This window comes from Ambystoma mexicanum, chromosome 1p (assembly GCF_040938575.1).
Source record: "Ambystoma mexicanum isolate Mex_15411 chromosome 1p, UKY_AmexF1_1, whole genome shotgun sequence".
Classification (NCBI taxonomy): Eukaryota; Metazoa; Chordata; class Amphibia; order Caudata; family Ambystomatidae; genus Ambystoma; species Ambystoma mexicanum.
In genome coordinates this window covers 274,773,069-274,794,800 of record NC_090921.1, presented here as the reverse complement: position 1 = coordinate 274,794,800, position 21,732 = coordinate 274,773,069, and the positions used below count along the sequence as shown (strand labels likewise).

The window sequence follows — 21,732 nt, the reverse complement described above, 5'->3', positions numbered from 1 at the left end:
ACTCACCACTTCCCGATGACAGATGATCTCCCGGCTGGAGTCTCTTCTTCTCCCGACTGGTGGGCACAACCAGTTTACCTTCTTTTCCTTGCATCCCAGGACGTCTTGTGGTCGACTTGCCTGTGCCAAGCACCCCAGCAACCGGATAGCCACTTACCACTGGACCGCGAATAAAAGGACCGCTCCTTTTACCCGAGAACTCCGCAGCTGGTTTCTTACCTGGCAGTGCAACGGACTCCTGTCTTCCTTCCTGACGAGAACCTCTCTTCCCCCGGACGAAGTACCGACTTGCATCCGCTGCCAGGAACAACTGCCCCCGCTGGAGTATTCTCACCACTTTAAGGTACCGTGTCCGCCAGGCCTCCCTTTCTAAAGATAGCTACAAGGTAATAATAATCCCTTAACCTTCTGGACTGGGCTGGCCGCCTTGAGCTTCTAACTGGTCCCTTTCTTTTGGTCCAACTGTTTCTGAACCTTTTCGAGACATTTGTGCACTTTTCAACCGTGTGACCTTGGACACATTCCGTTCTGATCCTCTTAAAGTGGATCCGGCTTTCTGGACTCTAACTTCACGGTTTGACTCTGCCTTCGTCTCTTGCTGTGTTATTTTGAAAGTGTTGGGATCTGTGTCTATTTATGCTCTGCCTTTCGCTCCTTTTTAAACCGAATTATTAGAGTGCCATCTACGTTAAGCGCTCACCGCTGTCTGAAATTGAGTGGAGCTTTACTTAAGACTTGTCTAATATTCTTTTAAGGGAGTGTAAATCTTTTAGTGACCGTGTTTTTGAACTGCATAAAATTAGTGCCTGTGTGTTTTATTAGATGTGGTTTTAAATAAATAATTAGATCTCTTTTACACCAAGCTCTGGTCAGTGTTTGCTTGTTCTACTGTGTTCTTGTGACGTATTGTGAATACTCTGTATACTGCCTAACTTTTCTTGAGCAGAGTCTGACTGCTCAGCCACAGCTACCAAGTGAATCTGTGCGGTACAGACTGCTACCAAGTGGGTTTACTGCCAAATACCTGTAGTCTTAAATCTTTTGCAGTGGTCCCAGAGGGAACTGCACAGGTTTCTGCCTAACAAATGCTTCACTAACCCAATCACTAAAAGGGGAGTGCCCTTCTTATCAAACGAAACTAAGTGCTCGTCATTGATCACACAAAAATAAAAATGTCCTACAGCCAAACATTTTTCAGAGAGAGGGGACTTCTGCTCTTAATAGTCCAACAAATCAACTGGGAGTTTCGCGGAAAAGGCTGTAGGCCCTCGTTTCTCCAACATGGACTGTTTGGGAAATAAAACCATCCTTGGGAGCATACCCAATGTCCTATTGGTGGAAGATGATAGATGGGGTTGGCCATACGATCTGGGCCAGTCCGACTGTGTCTGGTCACTCAAATCCCACATTTGACACCACATGTGGCAAGCCAGAAGAAAAACTAACCCATCACTAAAAGTTGAGTTCCCTTCTTATTAAATTAAACTAAGGTGCTTGTCAATAGTCAAAAAGAAAAATAGTCCTCCGCCCAAATATATCCACTAAATTGGCTCTGTTACTTAGACAAAATTTAAAATAATGTAAGTGGAGTGTCCTGCACACTGGGTTGGATACTAGAATATTTCCAAGGGGTTCCTCCAGGAATCTCTCCCTAGATTTTTAGGATTCAATTTAACAGTTCTCCTTAAGTTTCCCAAAAAAACAAAATTCCAAATGGTGGGGGGCATATTTAGCTAATCACACTTGTCTCCCCACTAGACTCAGGCTTTGGGTGCCCCCGGGTTTCCCTTGTGTTTTTTGATTTCTTTATTGGGTCTCGCTGGCTCTTTTGCGTTTCTTTGTCCTAATACTTCACTTGGCTATGTGGGGTATCCTTAACCCCTCTCTTCTACTTGTGGTTTTAGGTTTTTGTGACCTTTCTGGTGGTTTGTTCTGAGTTTATCGGGCTCTCTGAACCCTTTTCTCTCTCTCGGGCTGTCTCTGACCCTGTACTTCACTTAGCTCTCTCTGTTCCCGCTCAAGCTGGGAAACCAGCATACCTTCCACGTTGCAGGGTCCGCTCCAGTGAGCGTGTGTCTCTTCAGCAGTGGCAGCACTCCTCCCTCCCTGCTAATCTTCCGGTCTGGACATGAGCGATCTTCGAATTCTGCTGGTTGTGGCATTCTCCCGTCCTTCTGCTCCCTTGGTTCCTGGTTTTGGCGTTAGTTTGCGAGCATCAGGCCCACCACCACCTTGGTGTGGTTGCACCTACAGGTAAGCTTCACTTTAGTTGGGCTTGGCTTCATAGCCCCAGTATGCTTCTGTATCGGGACAGTGGCTTCTCCCTTTGGCGTTAGCCTAGCTGCGCGGCACAACCCGTTCCGCTGTGCAGCAGGGCTCCACCCCTTGCTGTCGTACACGCGCCTGAGCCTCGCCTCTGTGTGTCACTATCCATTGGCTAGTAGTACGTGAACATTTTGAAGCCTGGTGTACAAATGTAATAGCCTTATACACACATTGATCGCTTGTAAGCTTTGAATGAATCATAAGTAGTGAGAACTCCACTGGACATTATCTTATTCCATTGCATAGTTTTATTTTGTAAACCTGGGGACCAAAAGCAAATGAGTCTTGTTTCCGGCCCCAAATGAAGCAGCCTAAGCCACATTCACAGCATGAAAAGTAACTCCACCACGCTTGGACTAGGTTCCCAAACCTAGTGGAGTTCCACATACTTGGCAGAAGATGGGCCCTGTGTTTTCGGGGAAAGGACGCATGACTGGCACAGGGACACCCAAATTGAGCATTAAAGGGACTTTAGATCAATTTAGTATTGAGGGATAATACTGACCAAGTAATATGTTCGTGATATTTCTATTGTGCTAATGTGTCTTCTTTGTTTGCTTCACTGACAGATTGACACGATGGAGGACAAGAAGCGCCTGGCATATTCCATCATCCAGTTTCTCCATGACCAGCTGCACAATGGTGACCTCTCCTCTGATGCGCAGGAGAGCCTGGAAGGTTAGTACCCTGCTGTTTGTCATTCTTTGATCACAATCTAGCCTTGGAAGCAGTCCACATTAGGAGTGGGAAAGCATGATTTTTAATATGGTAATTTGTAAGAAATTCCAAAAGGAGCAAATGATTGGCTTCTTAGCTGTGAGGTGTTTGAATTGGTGCTGGCTAGGTGCTCTTCTGAGTACAGGACTGTTTTGTGGTCTAGCCAGGATTTGAAATTTCTAATCTCAGGTCCAGGATCTTACTTCCTCATTTGCCATGGTATCCTGCATACTATAGAATCACAGAACTGTTAATGCCTATAGTAATATCTGATATACCAGAGTGTCTCCCCACAGCTTTTCCACTTGATTTTGCCATTTGTTTTACACACTGATGCTATCGTTTCATGAATTTGTCATGGTGGACTGTGGGATTTATGTGCTTCTGTTTTATGTTGGAGGTCCTGTTCATTTTCGGTAAGAGATGGGCAATGCAGCACTATTATATTTGATTTCTAGAATAATTTGAGTCTGTAGAGTTGTGTTGCCACTATTCGACTATTTAAATGTGTCTACAGATTGACATCCATTTTGGCAAATGTTCTAGAAGTGTTTTGCTGTCACTTTTGGAGATTGATTGGTCCATGAGTTTGGCTGGCAACTGGTGTAACCTTTTTTTAAAAATTCAGAATAAGAACTTTGCTAATCACTGCCCTTTGCGTTCCTATCCACTGAGAGACTTGGGAATTAGTGTGCTCTGTGAGAGCATTTTTGGTCCATTTTCTTGAACTACCTTGCTGCCTTTGTCAGAAAATGCTGAGTCCCAAGTCCTTCCCTGTAAATGTATCTGCCACCTAACTAGCCAAAGACTTGTCAAAATTCGAACAATGTTTAATAGCTTCTTGGAAGATTTCACCATCTTCTTGGTTTGTAAGTTATAGATATTCATGTTAGCTGGTTCAGTGGTATTCAGTTGATTGTCCTCATGAGTGCAAATTGCATTCAGAACACAGTGGAACCACTTACCTAGCTGATTAGGGAATGCAGACATAGGCATGTTAGATATGGATTTAAAAGGAAAAGTGCAAGGCTGTGTATTCTCCTCAGCTCTTCTTCCACCCGTGGGAAGATGTTGTGACATCCAGACCTGAGTTTCCTGGCATGTAGGATCCACTTAGTTTTGATGAAAATAGCGAGAGAATTTAGTTGGTCTGGTGCAGTGGGTGTTTTTAAACAAATGTTTGTTTATCCATTTTGTCTGGCGGCGGACTTGCAGCCCAATCGGACAGTATCTTAATGGTTGGCTGAGGTAGTGGACTTAATCGAAATGATGAAAGTAGGAGTTAACAACAATGGCTGGTGTTGATGTGTTTGTCTGACCAATGACTGGTAAGATTTGTAGGTAGATGCTCAAAACAAGATATTTCCCCTGGCTATTTAAAATTGCTACAAATGCCACCTACTATATTTAACAAGAACTTCACGTTTAAGAAAATGCTTCTTAATCCTGTGAAAGTATTTATTCCAGAGGCTACAATACTTGGAAATGGACAACACAAATTACACAGTAGGTACCATGTTGCATTGTGGAAATAGATCTTCTGGTAAGAGTGTATGTATCTGGCCTTGCACATTCTTAAAATTCCCACTAGACCTGTATAGTGAGTTCCTTAGTTTACATACCCGACCTAAGAAAAATGCACTCGCCCCAAGGTGAGTGGTGACAAAATATTTACTAGTGCAGTCACCATTGTGCCGCTGGTCATGGAGAAACTGGATACGCCAGGCACTTCTTTTCCTCCATCTTGTCAATCTGTCATTTTAAAATGGTGCATGTCGCCATAAGCACACTTCATATTTGGTGCAATGCTGCCAAGCATGCACAGTGAAACTTGCATTTGCCCTTTACTGCAAAGAGTGTGTTTGCAGTTAATGGAAAATAGGTTTACAACATCCCCATACTCGCTAGCAAGGTCGAGTGTCATGCAAATGGTACTCTCCCTTCATAAAAACTACTCGCCAATGCTAGTGGGCTAGTAGATTTTGCAAGCCCTGTGTATGCAATCAATCATATATGTAGAATTTAAAATATCTTGCAACATCAAATTACAGTATGTGCATTTTCTTCCTGCCAGTTCCCATCCAGTGTAACTGTCTCATTTTATCACCGAAGCATGTTTCAACATATGGGAAGTAGACAGTGCTGTATCCAGGGGTTTGCAACCGGCAGCTCATGTGATGTTTTGGTATGCAGCTCTCATGATCCCTTACCTTGACCATGCTGGTTAGGGCTGATGGACGTTGTAGTCCGAAACCTCCGCAGGGCCAACGATTGTAGATCCCTGCATGTGCTAAACATGACAATTATAATGCATGTCAAAATCCCTTTCCTAGTTTTCCTCACGGTACAGATTGAACCGACATTACTATGTTTTTATACTCTGTTTCCCAGTGGGAGAAATGGTGTACTGTTAAAAGAAAAAGGATGGGGGGGGGGACATCCTTCATTTGTCATGGTCAAAGATAAAGGGGACAATAACGAGCCTGAAGCGGCTGTGCTGCAGTCTGGTGCAGTGGAGGCAGATTGCATTGTTTTCTCCCCGACGGAAGTAGGAGCTCTAGGTATTTGGGCAAATTGGAAAGCTACAGTGCTAGATGCAGTTCCCAACAAACTGTACAAATAGGTGGCAAAGATCTGGTCTGCAATCTTCACTGCAGCGTTCAATGCAATGCTTCATATACAGGTTTTCCCACCCAGCTGGAAGGAAGCAATCATTGTCTCACTTTTTTCACTCCTTGATTTATCCTCAAAACTGTTTGCCAGAGTGCTGCATTCTGGAATGTCGGACTGGGCAAGAGAGCATAAAGTGTTATAACATTTTCAATGTGAGTTTTGCGAGGGAAGGGGTACCGTGGACCAAGTGCTTAAGTTAAATTGACAGTTGATAAATACGTGCATTGCTATAATTCAGGGGTGTATTTGGGGTTCATGGACCTCTCAATGCTATTTGTGGGTCGCTCTGTGAGATGTGGGAATACCTTCCTCATTGCTATTGGCCATAATTGAAATTCCCAATGCCGGAGGGGTCTCCGCGAGAGTTTGCTTCACCGCAGGGTTTGTGGGTGGGGGGCTTGCCTCTAAATTTTCCTCCACTAATAGGGTGAAGCTGGGCTGTGTCATGGTCCCTTTGGTTTTCAACCTATTTGTCAATTCAGTATTTGCAAATTTAAGTGAACTGACAGCTGATATACCAAGAATAGGGGGACAAAACATATTCCCTGGCATATGCAGATGACATGTTAAAAGCCAGAACCAATACAGTTTTACAAACCCTTGTGAAAGATTATGAAGATGTTTGTAAAAGAGATATCAAGTTAAATGTGCTATGCCTGTGGGCAAGCCCAGATGCTCTTTTTGTCCTATCGTTGTGTCGGGAGCAAAATTCGAACGAGTGAGTTCCTTCAGCTACTTAGGAGTAACTATGAGCCAGGATTTATATTGGCGCACTCAGTAGAAATCGGGTGACAAAAATGGCTCTGGTGAACGGCGCTCTCGATGGATTGAGGAGAAAAATAGGTCGCATATGCCACCCACTGTGCTATCCGGGCTTATAAGGCAAAATCTGAGGTGGTTACAACCTATGGTTCTGCCTTTTGGGGATGCTGCAGTGCCCAAACACTGCAGACCAAAGACAATTAATTTCTATGTTGGATAATGGACACCTGCAGAGTTTTCAGGCCTACACACTTGATCGGGAAACAGATATCCGTCAAAGACCAGGTTGCATTGAGTTCACTGGTGTACTGGACCTGCCTGTGGCAAAATACAATTTTAGAACCAACACAACAGCAGGTATGAGAAAACGCACAATGCCCAGACTTCGCATTTAGTCTGACGCCCGTTCAAATTGTCACAAGTTCACCAGCATTAAAAGGGAACATTGGTTGAAGTAAAAACAAGTGCCAGCGATATCCGAAAGCGCCTTTATGGAGACCAGGGTCTGGAGGGCGAAATTGCACAATCTTAAATTCCCAGTTATGTAGGGAACCCATGTCGAGGAAATGAATTGATATGGGTGACCAAACTGAGAACAAAGCACTCTGAGAACAAACATGCCCATTAGCCGCCACAATATGCTGAAAAGGCAAGAATAGAGTTAATAGCTGCAAGTGTATGTGATGGGTGTTTGGTAAAAGACTTTTAACTAATGTTCTGCTGTTTTAGTCCGATTTATACAATTATAAGGACATATTTATTTCCATCCTTCAGGAAATAATGGGGGTGTTAGGCAAGTTAAAACAGTACTGCTTCATTTTTTAACCGCAGGACAAATACTCTGCACAGTGTTTATTGAGCATGTCCTGTTAATAATTAGCAAGCTTTTAGCTGTTTATGCATAAGCTTATAATTTAGCATCAACATTTGGATTTTTATCTTTCAGGGACATTAGTGTGTAAAATGATATTGTGAATGAAATGCTTAGTTGTAAATTATATTGATCTCTACGTTGCTGCATCTTTTATGACATTTGGCTCAATTCCCGGAATAAAGAGAGCACACTCTCCAATCCTGTCCAGACTAGCCCAAAACATGTGGAAGTGGACACTCAAGCGGAACATCTTCCTACAATCTCAACACGTTCCAGGGGTACTCAGTTCTCTAGCACTCTCTAAGCAGATATCCCCTACCAGTAGAACACGAGTGGCAACTCAGTGGAGGGGTTTTAGACTATGGGGGTCATTATGACCTTGGAGGTAGCCATGCCGCTGTTTGCGGGATGGCTACCCCCTTATGAAGTACCGGGGTCTTGGTTCCTTGAATGAGGAATTACCGGGCCATTCCGACCTTGGAGGGCCTGGTAATTCCTCATGCAAGGAACCCATCCCCATTCCCATTCGAGCCCCCTTAAGGCTCAATGGGAATGGGGAGGGTGCTAACAACGGGCCCGTTAACGGCCCGTTGTTGGCACTCTGGTCTGCTCGCGGGACCCGCTAAGGGTGACTGGTAAAACCATGCATCCTTGGCGGGTTCCTGCGAGCAGACTCGTAATGAGGCGGTAAGGGGTTGACGGCTCTGGCACCTGTACCGGGGCCGTTAATCCCTTACCGCCTCGCCCGTAATGACCCCCTATATCTTTTCCCTCTGGGGCCATCTATCCTCCTTTAGACTTGGTCGCCACAAACCAAAAATGCACAATGCCCAGCCTTCGCATCCAGGTTTCCCCCAACCCAGATCCAAGGGGAACTCCCTATGGATGAGTTGGTCAGGGAAATATTCTTATGCTTTCCCACTGACACCGCTCCTCAACAGGATGGTGCACAAAATGCACCAGGAACAATCCTGGTTGCTCCAGTGTGGGCAACCCAACCTTGGTTCTGCATCTGCTCAAACTGGCGATGTGCAACCCAGTCAAGCTCCTGTGACCTTTCTACATGCTCACCCAACAACGGGTGGGATGGGGGGAGCGATGTTACACCTACATCTTCAATCTATGAACTTGGCAGCTTGGCTCTTGAAGTCAGCGTTTGGTCATTTAAAGCGATCTCAAAGGTGTATGTAAATCCTCAAGGAGGCACGCAAGCCTAACACCAGACACTGATACTTTAACAAATGGAAAAGATTAGTAATATGGTGGCAGTCAAAAAATGTAACCCTATTGAATGTACTCCATCACACATTCTTCACTATATCCTCAATTTACTAGACTCTGGCCTGATATTCAACTCCTTCAAGGTTCACCTAGTGGCTCTATACGTGTACTCCACTTCACAAAACACGGTGTCCTGGTGGAAAGTCCCTGTTAAGGCTTTCATGGAGGGGGTAAAGCGACTTTACCCCCCTATTTCCAACCCATCTCCAGGGTGGGATATCAATGTGGTACTCTCTAAGCTCATTGGTCCTCCCTTTGAGCCTATGCACAAATCCAGCCTTAAACAGTTAACATACAAAACAGTTTTTCTGGTGACCATCACCTCCATATGAGTTTGTGAGCTACTAGCTTTCTCAGTGCAAGGCCCTTTGTTACCCACAGACAGGTTGGTACTAAGAACACACCCTAGGTTTTCACCGAAGTTCATATCCAAGTTCCATGCTAACCTATCCATTGAACTACTTGCTTTCTTTCAAAATCCTACAAACTCAGCTGAGAAGAACCTCCATACACTAGATGTAAGGAGGGCAGTTCTTTACTATGTAAACAAGACAAAACCACTAAGAAAAACAGACCAACTGTTTGTCTACTTAGCACCTGGCAAGGAAGGTGAACATGGCTCAAAAAACACCATCTTCAGATGGATAGTGAAATGCGTACAGCTCTGCTACTCCCTATCAAATAAAACTCTGCCTTTCATGCCAAGAGCTCAATCTACCAGGGGTACAGGAGCTACTTTGGCCTTTATTGCAAACGTCCCTGTAGACGCCATTGTAGACGCCATTTGCAAAGCAGCTACATGGAGTTCCATACATACTTTTACTCCGCCTTACTGCACTGATATTCTAAAGCAGATTCACAGGTGTGACAAGTGGTGCTAAAACATCTATTTGCCGCTGTACCTTCTCCCAACACACCACCTTCTCTAGACACTGCTCGATAATCTATGCATAGCATGTTATCTAAGCAGACCCACAAGCCTCAAAAGGGATACATTTCTCACCGTAATTTGCTTAGATTCACATGTGCCCACCCTTCCTCCCCTGTGGAGTAGAAGGTGCATAGATGTTTTCTGCCTTTATCTACTCTCATCTTCTTTATTACACGTGTACTCGTGCTACACTTCATGCTACATCATGTCAGCTACAGAACAATCTGAGGGACCTCGATGCGTGATGGACCATGGGAACAGAAGACGTCACACCAGGGATGGAATTACTGGCATGCACTGTCAATGACCCTTTTTTGAGTTTTGAAAACAAAATGGAATACTGTGCGGCTACCATTAGATGTCAGCCTATACATAGCCTGTGAATCTAAGATGTATATCGCTCCATCGCTCCATCTCAGGAAAAGGCTTAGCTTTTCACACCAACACCTGTTAGTCTCGATATTGTCTAATCCTATATCTCGATATTGTCTAATCCTATATCACTTTTGAAAATATATCGAAAAGGAACTTACGGCACATTGATGGCCAAGATGGCCCCATGCTGGAGGAGCTCCTCCAACCTCTGGTGGTGCACGCCCTGGAGCACCTTCGCTGGTAGGGCGCTGGGCCACCTGGATGTCACTCTAGTGTGCCGGAGACCCCGGTGAGTGGGGGCGAGGGGTCCCGGACGATGCTGACACTGCAGCACAAGACCATGTGGCCTGTGGTTCATTTGCATCTTGGACCGTGTGGCTGTCCATGGTATCTTGTATGGTGGTCTGCTGTGCCCGGCGGACTCCGTTTCTCGAGGTGAGGAAGCCCAACACGCCCATCGCGGTGGGTGCCAGCTTCAGTAGATGGACCCACACTGGCAGGCAGATCTGCAGATGGGAGAGCGGTAGTTGGCATGGGAGACTACAGGAGATGAGAGGTTGCCGGATTCAGGGACCATATGAGTGCCTTCCCTGTGGTCATCTCACACGGTCTGGACGGAGCAGCAGGCTGGTGACGGTTGAAGAGCAGATCACTGAGGAGGGTACACGCTGCCCCTGTGGCCCGTCTGGAGCTGTCTGCGCTGCTCTGCGATTGGTTTTCCCTGCCTGGGATTTATAGAGTGCCTCTACAAGTTTTTCCATCCATCTGTAAACAGACAGGGGGGTGGGGCGGGTGCGGCAAGCCGGGTCCCCTGCTGGGGGGGCCCTGTTGGACTCGATGTTTGCCCTTTGCTCTCCCCTCCAACTGGCGGTGGGGCATTGACTGCTGATCAGAGAGCTGTGACCCTGGAGCATATATGGACAGCGGTGTGTGAACGTTTGTGATGGACTGATGCCTGGCATCAGAGGTGGAAGAGGATCTTGGGTCCTCGCTGTGCACTCTCTGCCCTTTGTCAGGATTCTCCACAAGGCTGACAGACCCTTGGGGGGGCAGCCCAGGTGGACATATGAGGGGGGGCACTTGACTCCCGCCTTACTAGCTTAGCAAGTAGAGTGCTGCCTGAAGCTTTGATGCCTGCAGCCAGGAAGATTAGTGAGGTCACCCCGGAAGCGTCAACATTTGGGGGTGACTTTGGATGGATGGACGGGTGAGAGGGTGTCGTGCATTGGAACCTCTACCTGCAAGTCTCCCTGTAAGGCGCAGGAGAAGCTAAGGTCGGTGACGTCCCTGTTCCCGGTGGCTGAGCCTAACTGGATTGTTTGTTCCGGTAAATCATCTGGGGATAAGATGGCTGCTGCAAAAGAAGTGGGACCGGGGGCATTGCCCCTTACGAAACAAGACATTCTCGTTGCTGGTATGCAAGTTGGAGGATACATTGGTATATAAGATGCTTTATGGTACTAACTTGGGTGGAGTCTCAACAATGGTTCTATTGTGCCTTACAATGAAGCAATCGTTAGGCGCTATTCTACCCTCTCGGGTGGTATGGAATTAAGATGTCTGACCCACAATGTTGGGGGCCTGAATTCCCCTAGGACTTGGAGCACATTGTTAAACAAATTGAAGCGCTCTAATTGATATTGTATTTGTTGGAAACTCACCTGAGCAGATCAGACGTAGGTAGGATACGCACCAGGGAGTTCCTGCAGCAGTGTGTTTCCCCACGTGCTGTCTAAAAAAGCAGGGACTTGGCATCCTTATTGGAAAGAAGGTCCCGTTCCAGGCCAAAGTGGTGAAATATGGGGAAGGGAAGTTTCTCTTTGTGGTAGGTCTCCTGGGGGAGCTCTTGTTGCTGTTGTGTACAGGCCAAGCATGGGACAGAATTATTTCCTTTGCACTGTGCTGGGTGAGCCGTTGTCATTCTCCAGGGGACACATTGTTATAGGGGGTGATTTTAATGTGCCCATGGACCCCAATTGGAATGAGTCTTAAAGGGACTATTGGGGGTCTGCACGTCCCTCTGCTGTTCTCCTTAAACAACTTGCAAACTCTCATCTGGTTGATGCCTGGTGCCACCTACACACAAGTGAGGGACTATTTCTTCTCGTGCACCCATCACATATACTCGAATAGATTATTTCTTGATGGGGCAAGGGTTAACCTCTAAAGTAGGCACCATTGATATAGGTAGTATTGATTTCTCAGATCATGTTCCAATACACAGTCACTCTATTCCCCCCCAGCGAGGTGGGCTATAGGTGCTGGAAACTCAACCACGCTCTTCTGAATGACCCCGTGGTGAGGGAGGAAGGTAATATGGCAATTGCTGAATTCTTCCAAACCAACTCTGTGGGGCACATCCTTTGTGTCACCAAGTGGGATGCATTCAAGGCTTCTATACGGGTGCTTATTATTTCCAACAGTGCTGTGTTAAATAGACTTGGAAGCGAGCAAACCGCCATGCTTAACCAGGAACTGAAGAGTAGGGAGGCAGAATACATGGAGACTGGGTCACAAAAGGCCTTTCGAGCGGTGCAGACAATGCATAGGCAGGTGAATATGCTCGAGACCTCAAGGGCAGAATTCACCATGCGGACGCAGCAAAAATACTTCAAAGAAGGTAACGTAGCAGGGAAGGTCTTGGAAGCTAAAGCAGAGAATTATCCTGGGGAGGATTGTTGCCGTCCGGGATGGGGCAGGTAAACTGCTAAGTGGGAATTGCGAGCTACTAGGGGAGTTTGATAACTTTTACAAAAAGCTATATACCTCTGACTGGCTAGGCCGAGCCTCTATATGGGACATCCTGAGCCAGTTCCCCATGCTCTGGCTTTCGGCAGAGCACTGCGATCTACTGGCGGGTGAGCTCACCAGGTTGTAAATACTGCAGGCGATCTCGTCCTTTAGGGTGGGTAAGGCCCCCGGGCTAGACAGCCCAGCAACGTCCTTTTTTCAAGCAGTTCTCTGGGAGTGTTAGAACCCCTCCATAGGCTCTTCAACTGTATGTTCACAGGGTATCTCATCTAGGATCATGGGCCAGGCTAGGATATCCGTCGTTGTGAAGCTGCACAAGTACCCGGCCTCATTATGCTTAATGCAAGTCCATCTCCGTATTGAACTCTGACATTAAAATGTATGCTAAAATTTTGGCCTTCAAGCTGGATAAGGTTCTACCACTACTTGTGGGGGGGAAGATCAGAGGGGGATTTGTAACTTCACAGGGGGGGCAGACAATGTCGGGGCAAATTGCTAATCTCATAGACTTGGGCCACTGCACGGGTACCCCGGCTATATTACTGGGGCTCCATGCCAAAAAGGTGTTTGACCGCATTGAGTGGCCTTTTCTCTGAGAAATTCTGAGGTGTAGTAACCTATGGTGATTGCTTTATCAATGGGGTGTTTTCTCTGTACTCGTCGCCGACGGCACTGGTCTCTGCAAATGGGGGTGGGGGGATCTCGCAGGGATTAGCACTTTCTAGAGGTACCAGGCAAGGATGCCCCCTCTTGCCTCTCCTATTGCAGTGCAGATTAGAGCAGTTGAGCATATACATGGCATTATATAGGGGCAGGCGGATAAAATCACGCTGTTTGCGGATCTTAACTCTGTTGGCTGATGGCTCAGTTTCAATGCTGGTGGAGATCCTAGACACTTTTTGCCAGGTATCTGGGTTTAAGGTGAATCCCAGCAAGAGCGAGACATTGAATAAATCATGTGGTGCAGAGACTCTCAGGGTTTTGAAGCAGGTGGCTCCCTTTAACTGTCCTGGGGGGAAGCTGAACTACTAAGGGGTTTATTTCACTCTGCAGTGTGGTGACCTGTTCCGAGCTAACTATCCTGGCCTGTTTAGCGCAATTTAAAACTGACCTGAAATCGTGGGGGATGAAGGCTATCTTGTGGTTTGGGAGGTATGGTTTTGTTTATTTATTAAGTCCCTATACACAGGCAAGTGTTTCAAAGCGCTCAAGGAGGGTGGGAACAGGGGAAGAAAACAGTCGCTCAGAGCCCTTGAAATTCGGAGACAATAATAGTCTGCCCAGGCAGAGTAAGTGCATAATGGATGTAACAGTTTGAGGTACAGCAAATAGGCCTGACATCGATTCTGCAGTTTTCTTTTTACCAGTGCAATTAAGGGGTGACAACAGAACAGACAATTAAGGGGTGAAGGGAGAACAGACCAACTATCTTCAGGCAAGGTGCGTGCGAATCGTGCAACTGCACACAGTAATCGGGAGAGGGAGGGAAGTGCTCCCAGTCGGTGGAGACTGGGTTAAGTGCAGAGAGAGCCAATCTCTTAAGTTAATTCTCAAGTGCAGTGAGTGTGGGTGGTGTGTAGGGTACTGAGGAAAGTGCGAAATAGGACTGGCGGAGTTGCCAGAGACCTGTGAGACTGAGGTACGCCAGGTGGCCAGTCTGCAAGCTGTAAGTAGAGGAGGGAGATGGGGGTGGGGTGGTGCAGGGAGCTAGGTTAGCAGGGTAGAGGGAGAGAGAAGGAACAGAAGAGAAAGGTCTTGAGGAGTTTCTGGAACTTAAGGAGGTCAGGCTCAAGACAAAGGGCGGCAGGGAGGCTATTCCAAAGGAGGAGGCACCTGCTGAGGATAGGGCTCTCCCTCCAAATCTCTGCTTGTAGAATCGGCTCACTGGCTGAAGGTTGGAGGTAGATGAGCTGAGGGCTCGTGAGTGACATTATTTAGGTAGGCAGTCCTGCGGGTAGGTCCGTCCCAGGCCCTAGAAAGCCTTGTGAACAATGCAGAGGGTCTTGAACTTGATCCTTGCAGCCACGGGGAGCCAGTGAAGGGATTTCAGCGCCAGAGAGATGCAGTCCCTGGGCTTGAGGCCAAGGATAAGTCTTGGGGTTCTGTTCTGGATGAGTTGCAGAGGACAGAGGGCAAAAGGGAGGTTGAGGAAGAGGCTGTTGCAGTAGTCCAGCCTAGAGAGAACCAGGGCTCTGGAGATAGTGAGCCGCTGGGGGGAAAGGGAGAAAAGGTAGAGTACTTCTGAGGAGGTGTAGCTGGCTTATGGATTTTTTTTAGAGATGTCCGAAATGTGGAAGGAGAGACCAATGTTTCTTGCCCCGCAGGTGGGTGCGGAGGCAGGGCCAAGGGAGGCCGGCCAGGGGGAAAGTGTAGAGGGGTCCCAATGCGAACGATCTCAGATTTACTGGCGTTAAGGCAGAGGTTGTTTTTAGAACACCAGGACTGAATAGCAGACAGTCCGACAGGAGGAGGAGGAGGAGGAGGAGGAGGAGGAGTATTCCCTGTGGAACGTCACAGATTAAGCAAGCTAGAGAAAGGACGGTCAGAGAGAAAGGAGATTAGCCACTCCAGAGCCTGACCTGTGATTTCCAGGGTGTCATGGAGATGTGCGATCAGGATGTTGTGGTTTACCGTGTCAAAGGCAGGGTCTTGGCAATCAAGATGAACATCTTTCTGAGGTTGCTGTACTACTTTGAGGCACTCCCAGTCACTGCCCCGTGCCTTGCTAGTGCTGCAGAGGGAGATCATGGCCTGTCAAAGAGAGAATTATCTTTAAAACTCTTGCTCTCACCCACAAATGCCTTCACAAACTTGCCTCTCCTTACCTGACTAACAGAATTACCAGGCACACCGCCACAAGACCTCTCAGATCCCTTTATGCTAACTCAATTGTTACGCCTACTACACGTAAAGTGCGCGCTGGGGGCTCCAGCTTCCCCACCGAAGCAGCCACGCACTGGAACGCTCTGCCACCTCACCTAAGACTCATTGAGTTCCACCTAGCCTTTCGTAAGGCTATCAAAACTAGACTTTTTGGCGAACTTGAATCTGTATCATCCACTGCATATATGCCTGCCAATCTGTAAACAAGAGTCCTCCTGACACCTTTCTGTAATCTTAAATCTGTGTATCCTCTAACAGCGCCTCGATGCCTTATGGGCTGCAAGTGCGCTTAACAAATGCAAATAAATAAATAAGCCCCACCCACCTGGTGCCTTCCTGCTTGCCGCTCTTTTCCCTACTTAAGGAGCCTTCCAGCCTCTTCATTTGCAGCTGGGGAGCAGGTGGAAGTAAATCTAGGTCACCTGGCCTAAGCACCACCCACCTTCTTAGTCCTGCCTCTTCCTTCCTGCTCTTAACTCTTAGATCAAGGACGTCCAAAGCAAAGGGCAGTCAAAGGAAAGGGCAATTCCTGTTTGGACCTGTTCGGACCAGGAGGATCCAGGACCCGAACCCCTGCTAAAACAGCAGGTAAGCATGCACCAACATGTGTTTTCACCCTCTGTCCCCACAGGTCCTCCCCACCCTCTCTGGTCCCCCTGTGGTGTTCCCTTGTGCACCCCCCCCCTCCCGCACACAGGAGTCTGTCCTGCTACATTCTGGTTTCACCATAACTGTCTTGTGGCCAATGCTGGATTTTACTTTCATGGGCTTCATTGATTCACAGTGCGTTACCTTTTCTCAACTCTCATGCTGGACTTCCTTTGCATCTTATACTCATGGTGACCCTGAATCATGCTGTTCCCATCTTTATCTTGTATCCTGGCTTGCAACTTTGTGTTACTACTGACGTCTGCAGTTGTATTCGCTCTCCCCTCTTGCTTCTCAACTCTTTTTGACTGCTTACTTTGTTCTCTCCTCCCCTCTCCCTTTTCCTAACAAATCCCTAACCATAGTCTTGCCCCCCCCCCATAACCACCCCTCTGGGCAAGCATGCTCTGGTCTCAGACAATCTTTGACAATCCCCTAGGGAGTTATGGATCACTATAACCCCCTCTGTTGCATTCGTATCTCAGGCCCTATGTGCGCTGTTACTCCTATCTTACTACTGTGGACACAAATAACAGACAAAAAGACACAAAGAAAACACATGAATAGATTCAATTATAATAATGGAATACATTTATTTATTCACACACAGAATGCAAAGCATAATAATGCAGACAATCCTAATGCAGACAATCCTAAAACTGTCTAATTTGCACCTTTTATACTTCTGGTGCAAAGCAAATCTACCATGCAATAACTATAAGCCTTACAGGTTTGTAATGCAAGCCTGTAATGCAAATGCAGTCTAAATGCAAGCGTCAGCATCCATCACCTTCATGGGCAAATCCACACCAATCCTTCACACACACTCACTAAACAATCCCTGTCTGATTTCCCCTTCTATCAAACCCAAAGCAATCAGTTTCGTCTAGGCCATAGACCATACTTCCCATTTGCTTCCCTTGGTCTCCAGCTCTGTTTTTGCCAGGTCTCTCCTCTATGCACGACTCTGCAATCAGTCAGCGGCAGGCCTCAAGATCTGGTAACTGCCAACTGCCAAGCTCTTATCTCTGCCTCATCAGGTTCTGCTGCACAAAGACACCTCATCGCATCTCATACTCAATCTTGCACCATCTCCAACCAACAGCCAGCAACATCAGCAACTAACTCCAACCAACTCCAGTTACAACTCCTGGATCTCCCCGCAAAACTTTCTAGACAGTCCCCTCTCCCCCTTGGTTATACTCTTCAAATGACGCACTCATCTCTATGGTCATCCCTAAATATCAGACTGACTTTTGCAAGGGTGCTGGCACTCACCAACCTTTTGACATTATCTAACTTGCTCCAATACATTTGGCACATACTCAATTTAAACATCTGTGCAGTGTATGTAGACTTTAGCGTGGCATTTGACCCTCAGTGCCTGGACAAACGTTTGAGTAAATTGGTGAGGTGGGACATCTACACAGACACAACCTTTATGGTCAGGTTGAACAATAGTGGGCCAGTTACTGATGCCATTCACTTGTATTGGGCTTAAGCAAAGTTGCATACTAGCCCCACTGTTCAATCTTTTTCTGAACAACCTACCGGGAGTCCTGCTTAAAGGGGGCATTCTCGTATCCCATGCTAGGTATGGTACAAATCCCTTGGCTTTGGTACGTGGATGACTGTAAGATCTTGCACCTAAAGTCCTACAGAATTCACCCGACTGCCTTATACTGTGCCGAAAATGGCCTGGTTATTAATTTGGGGGAAGACTAAACCGATTTTCTTTAGCCCAAAAATCACAAAAGCTGTAAAGCCTTTAAAACTTCAATTAGGAACTATTGAACAGGTGTGTGCTTATGAATATATGGGGCTTCCTCTCGAATGTCATTTGTGTTGGGTACCCACCTTGAACGCATTGGAGGGAAGGTTAACTCGATCACTGCAGGGTTAAAGCAATTTGCCAGGAGATATGCTGGATATTCTTTAATACCATTAGTGCATTTATATAAAGCTAAACTAAGGCCGATTGTATTTCACAGGCCTGAAATTTGGGCGTATAGTATCTGGGATAAAATATCCAAGATGGACAAACTGTATCAAATGCTTGCTTAGTCTGCCAAGTAGCTTGCCCTCTGAATACATCCTATTGGAGACCCATATGCCCTCCCTCGACTGTGCAAGAAAGGTGGGTTTTATGAACTATCAATCAAAAACAGTGTTATCTGGGGAAGGCACTCTGTTATATGCAAATGGCTTATTACTTGGTTATGACCTTCTCGGCTGCTGAAACTTGTGTGTGTATATATTTCTGAGGCCTGTGGAATCTGCTTAGATCACATGCTATGCATAGGCCGACATCTAGTGGGAGCTGCAGAGTATTACAATTGTTGTTTTCGAACTTCGAAAAGGGACCTCGACACAGTGTACCGGTAATCCCTAGTGTGACGTCCACTGTACCCATGGTCCTTCACGCGTCGGGGTTCCTGATTGTTTTTTTCCGCCATCGTGAGCGGTCACTTATCGCAGAGTGCAATTTTGCTAATGCCATTTACTTTATCAAAGTTGAAAAATAGTTACTCTTCCTGTCCCTTTTCAACCGCCGTGTCTCGATGCGGTGTAAAAAATCAACGATCGAAGGACAAGACAAACCGTCAGACGAAGAAACGTTGACTCTTCCTTCGGCCTTGGAAGGCCCAACGGGCCTAGGCCCTTACAGTAGGGAGAGTGAGGGGTGGTCATATCCCAAAGTATTTCTTCACCCCTTCCACCCCTTGTCGTTCTGCTGCCTGCCCCAACCATAGATAGGACACCTTTTTAAATTTTGCCCATCCTGTAATAAAAAATGTCTGTGGAGCGATAAGCACAAGGTGTGTAACTTGTATCTTAATTGGGACCACGACGAAGGGCACTATCGGGCTTGCAAGCTCTTTTGACCCACGATCGTAGGACGAAATGCTGGGCCCATCATGCCATGCATGCCGAGGCCGCCATGGACATGGAGGGTGCCTCCAGCGACGATGTCCTTTTGAAGGGTGATGTTGGGGGGGGGGATTGGGGGGGTGTTGGGGAGGGGGGGTGGGGAGGGGGGCAGGGGGGGTTGGGTATTGGGGGGGGGAGAAGCCCCTGAACCTGAAAGACAGGCCGATGGCTCTGTTGTGGGGACTACACCTAGCGACAAAAGCACCTCATCTCCCCACACTAAACACATACCCCGCGGCGATGTGTCAAGGACACACTGAGATTTGGCATCTAGGGGCAGATCTGCGGATTCTGTCCTCTGGGCATTCCAAGAGTCGGTCGCCTCATAACAAGCCCCATATGACTAAAGACGCTGCCTATAAATCCTCGTCTACTGAGCACTGAACGTCAAAAGACGCAGCGGAAGCCCCTCCTGACGCCGAACATCAGAAGAGGACATGGCGAAGGCCCTTCCCAGTGCCGAAACTCGACCTGTGTCATCGAAAATAGCTAGTTCAAAGAAATCCTCTTCTAAGACCTATGATCGTAGGGATAAACAAAAAGACAAGGATAAGTCCCTTAAGGACAGACCTCATAGTGAAAGGCCTACGCCTGCCACACACTGTACAGGAGATTGATGAAACCCTACAGGAGGAAAGTGAGGGCCTTTTAAGTGAAGCCCTACATAATAAGGGTCTACCTACACCTGCTGTTACTTACCCTCGCATTATCCCCAGCTCAGCCAAATGGTCAGCTCAGGACATGTCGTCATATCCAGAATTACTTTTGAATGGATTTTGTCCTCCAACGTATTCCTCATCTTAGATGTATTCCATCCAGCTTTAGCTGCTTCGGAAATGTTTTCTCTCGGCAGAGGGCGCCGTTGGCCTCAGTTCTGTTTTTCCACAGTACATGTTGCTTCAGAGACTTGGAAGCCTCGAGTAGCTCTGTGACGCAGTTAGTGTGAAGCGATATTCGAGAATGTCGTCGACCCCCGACTACCCTGCATTCTGGATTCAAAAAGTGTAAATCCTGCGGTTCGAAAATGTCCATCACGGATCCGCACCGAGAATGTCTGTGGTGCCTCGGTGAAGGCCACGACATGGAGGCCTGTATGAAGTCTCAGGCAATGACGGGGAAGGCCTTGAGAGAAAGGAAGGGAAAACTGCAGGTAGGTCAAAAACCTGACCGAAAAGCCTCTAGCGTCGAGTTGAGGTCCCGTGAGGAGAAATCTCCTTGACACGAAAGGTAAAAGCATTGGTCTAGGTCCTGAAGTGGTTCACACCACTCTTCGTCTTCGACGAAAAAGTCCAAAGAAAGAGGCCACCGGTTCCTTTCCACCTCGTCCTCTGACAAATCCCCCAAAAGAATGAAATGCCCCACAAAACATTATTCCTACGAAGAGTGGGCATTTGTAGTTAAAATGATGGTGTTTGAAAAGGCTAAGCTTCGGGCCACGCCTTCTTCGGAAGCCGGCTGGGACCATTACCATTCAGACACTCGCGCGCCCTTGAGCCTGGGTGCACAAAGGAGAAAAGATCAGGAACCCTCCAGGACCCCGAGCGAAAATGATTGCTCGAGTCGACCGTTCGAGGCCACCGGAACCCGACACACATCGAAGGGCGAACCTTCGTAGATCGTCTCGACGCCCTTGAAGCCAGCTCTGTCAGCGTCCACTATTTCGTCAGTGCCAAGGGCATTCGTCGTCGACAAGGGCATTGAAGCCCTTGTCGACGTCGACCCTGAAGCCCTTTGTGCCGAATGCTTCAAAGGCTCCAATTCAGCCAGAAGCTGTCAAAATAGCAGCAAAAGAAAAAGCTGCAAAGCCTTCAGTCTCTACTGCTACACCTCTCCCAGAACAAAATATTCAAACCTCTTCTAAGGAAAGAATATTTTAAATCCTTTACTTCCATTTTTGAAGAACAAGAGAGGTCTGAGGAGGTGGATGTTCCTTTTGGCCTGGAATATGGCCCCCCCCGAATGTCCCAGAATGCCTGATTTCTGAGGAAAGCAGAATGAGAGATCTGGTGGAAACCTTGCATAATGCAAGTGGAATTGACACTTCACCTGAAACAGATTGTGGCAGGCCATAACCAGGGGAACATGCCAGTCCCTCATACAGGCAGCTAATGACAAAGATGGTCGAATATTTAGGATGGGCTAGACCACCAACTCGGTTCATCCAGGATTATCTGACCGATTATATTGGATCATGGTCCAACCGAAGATCTGATTTTACCCTTCCATGTAGTCTTACAAAATAGGGTGGCCAAAAATTGGGAGACCCTGAACTCTATTCCTCCGGTGAATAAGTCCCTCACTTCAAAATACCGCCCTTCCAGTAGCGACCCCGGCTATCTTTCCAAACACCCTACTCCTGAGAGTGTGGTGGTCCAGGTAGCCACAGCTTCAAATAGGGTGGCATACCCTTCCATCCCTCTGGATAGGGACTGCAAGCGTGTGGATGGTTGGGCGCACAAGGTATTTTCAGCTTGGAGTATGGCGTTAAAATCGGCCAACTCCATTCCGTACACTCTGTGGGAGTTTATTGCAATGGCGGCGGAGCACATACCAGAAGGGGAAGAAAGAGAAGGATTCCTAG

At 47.2% G+C, this 21,732-nt stretch overlaps 1 protein-coding gene across 7 annotated transcripts in view; it reads left to right on the top strand.

Annotated features, from left to right (window-relative positions):
• The window catches only part of SGTA (small glutamine rich tetratricopeptide repeat co-chaperone alpha), a 728,086-nt gene that overhangs the window by 116,208 nt on the left and 590,146 nt on the right, over positions 1-21,732 (top strand). For all 7 annotated transcript variants that reach the window (XM_069646646.1, XM_069646641.1, XM_069646636.1 and 4 more), the window contains exon 2: positions 2,895-3,003. In XM_069646646.1, coding sequence (XP_069502747.1) covers positions 2,904-3,003 — 100 coding nt within the window. In that variant the 5' untranslated portion in view covers positions 2,895-2,903. The remainder of the gene's footprint in view (positions 1-2,894; positions 3,004-21,732) is intronic.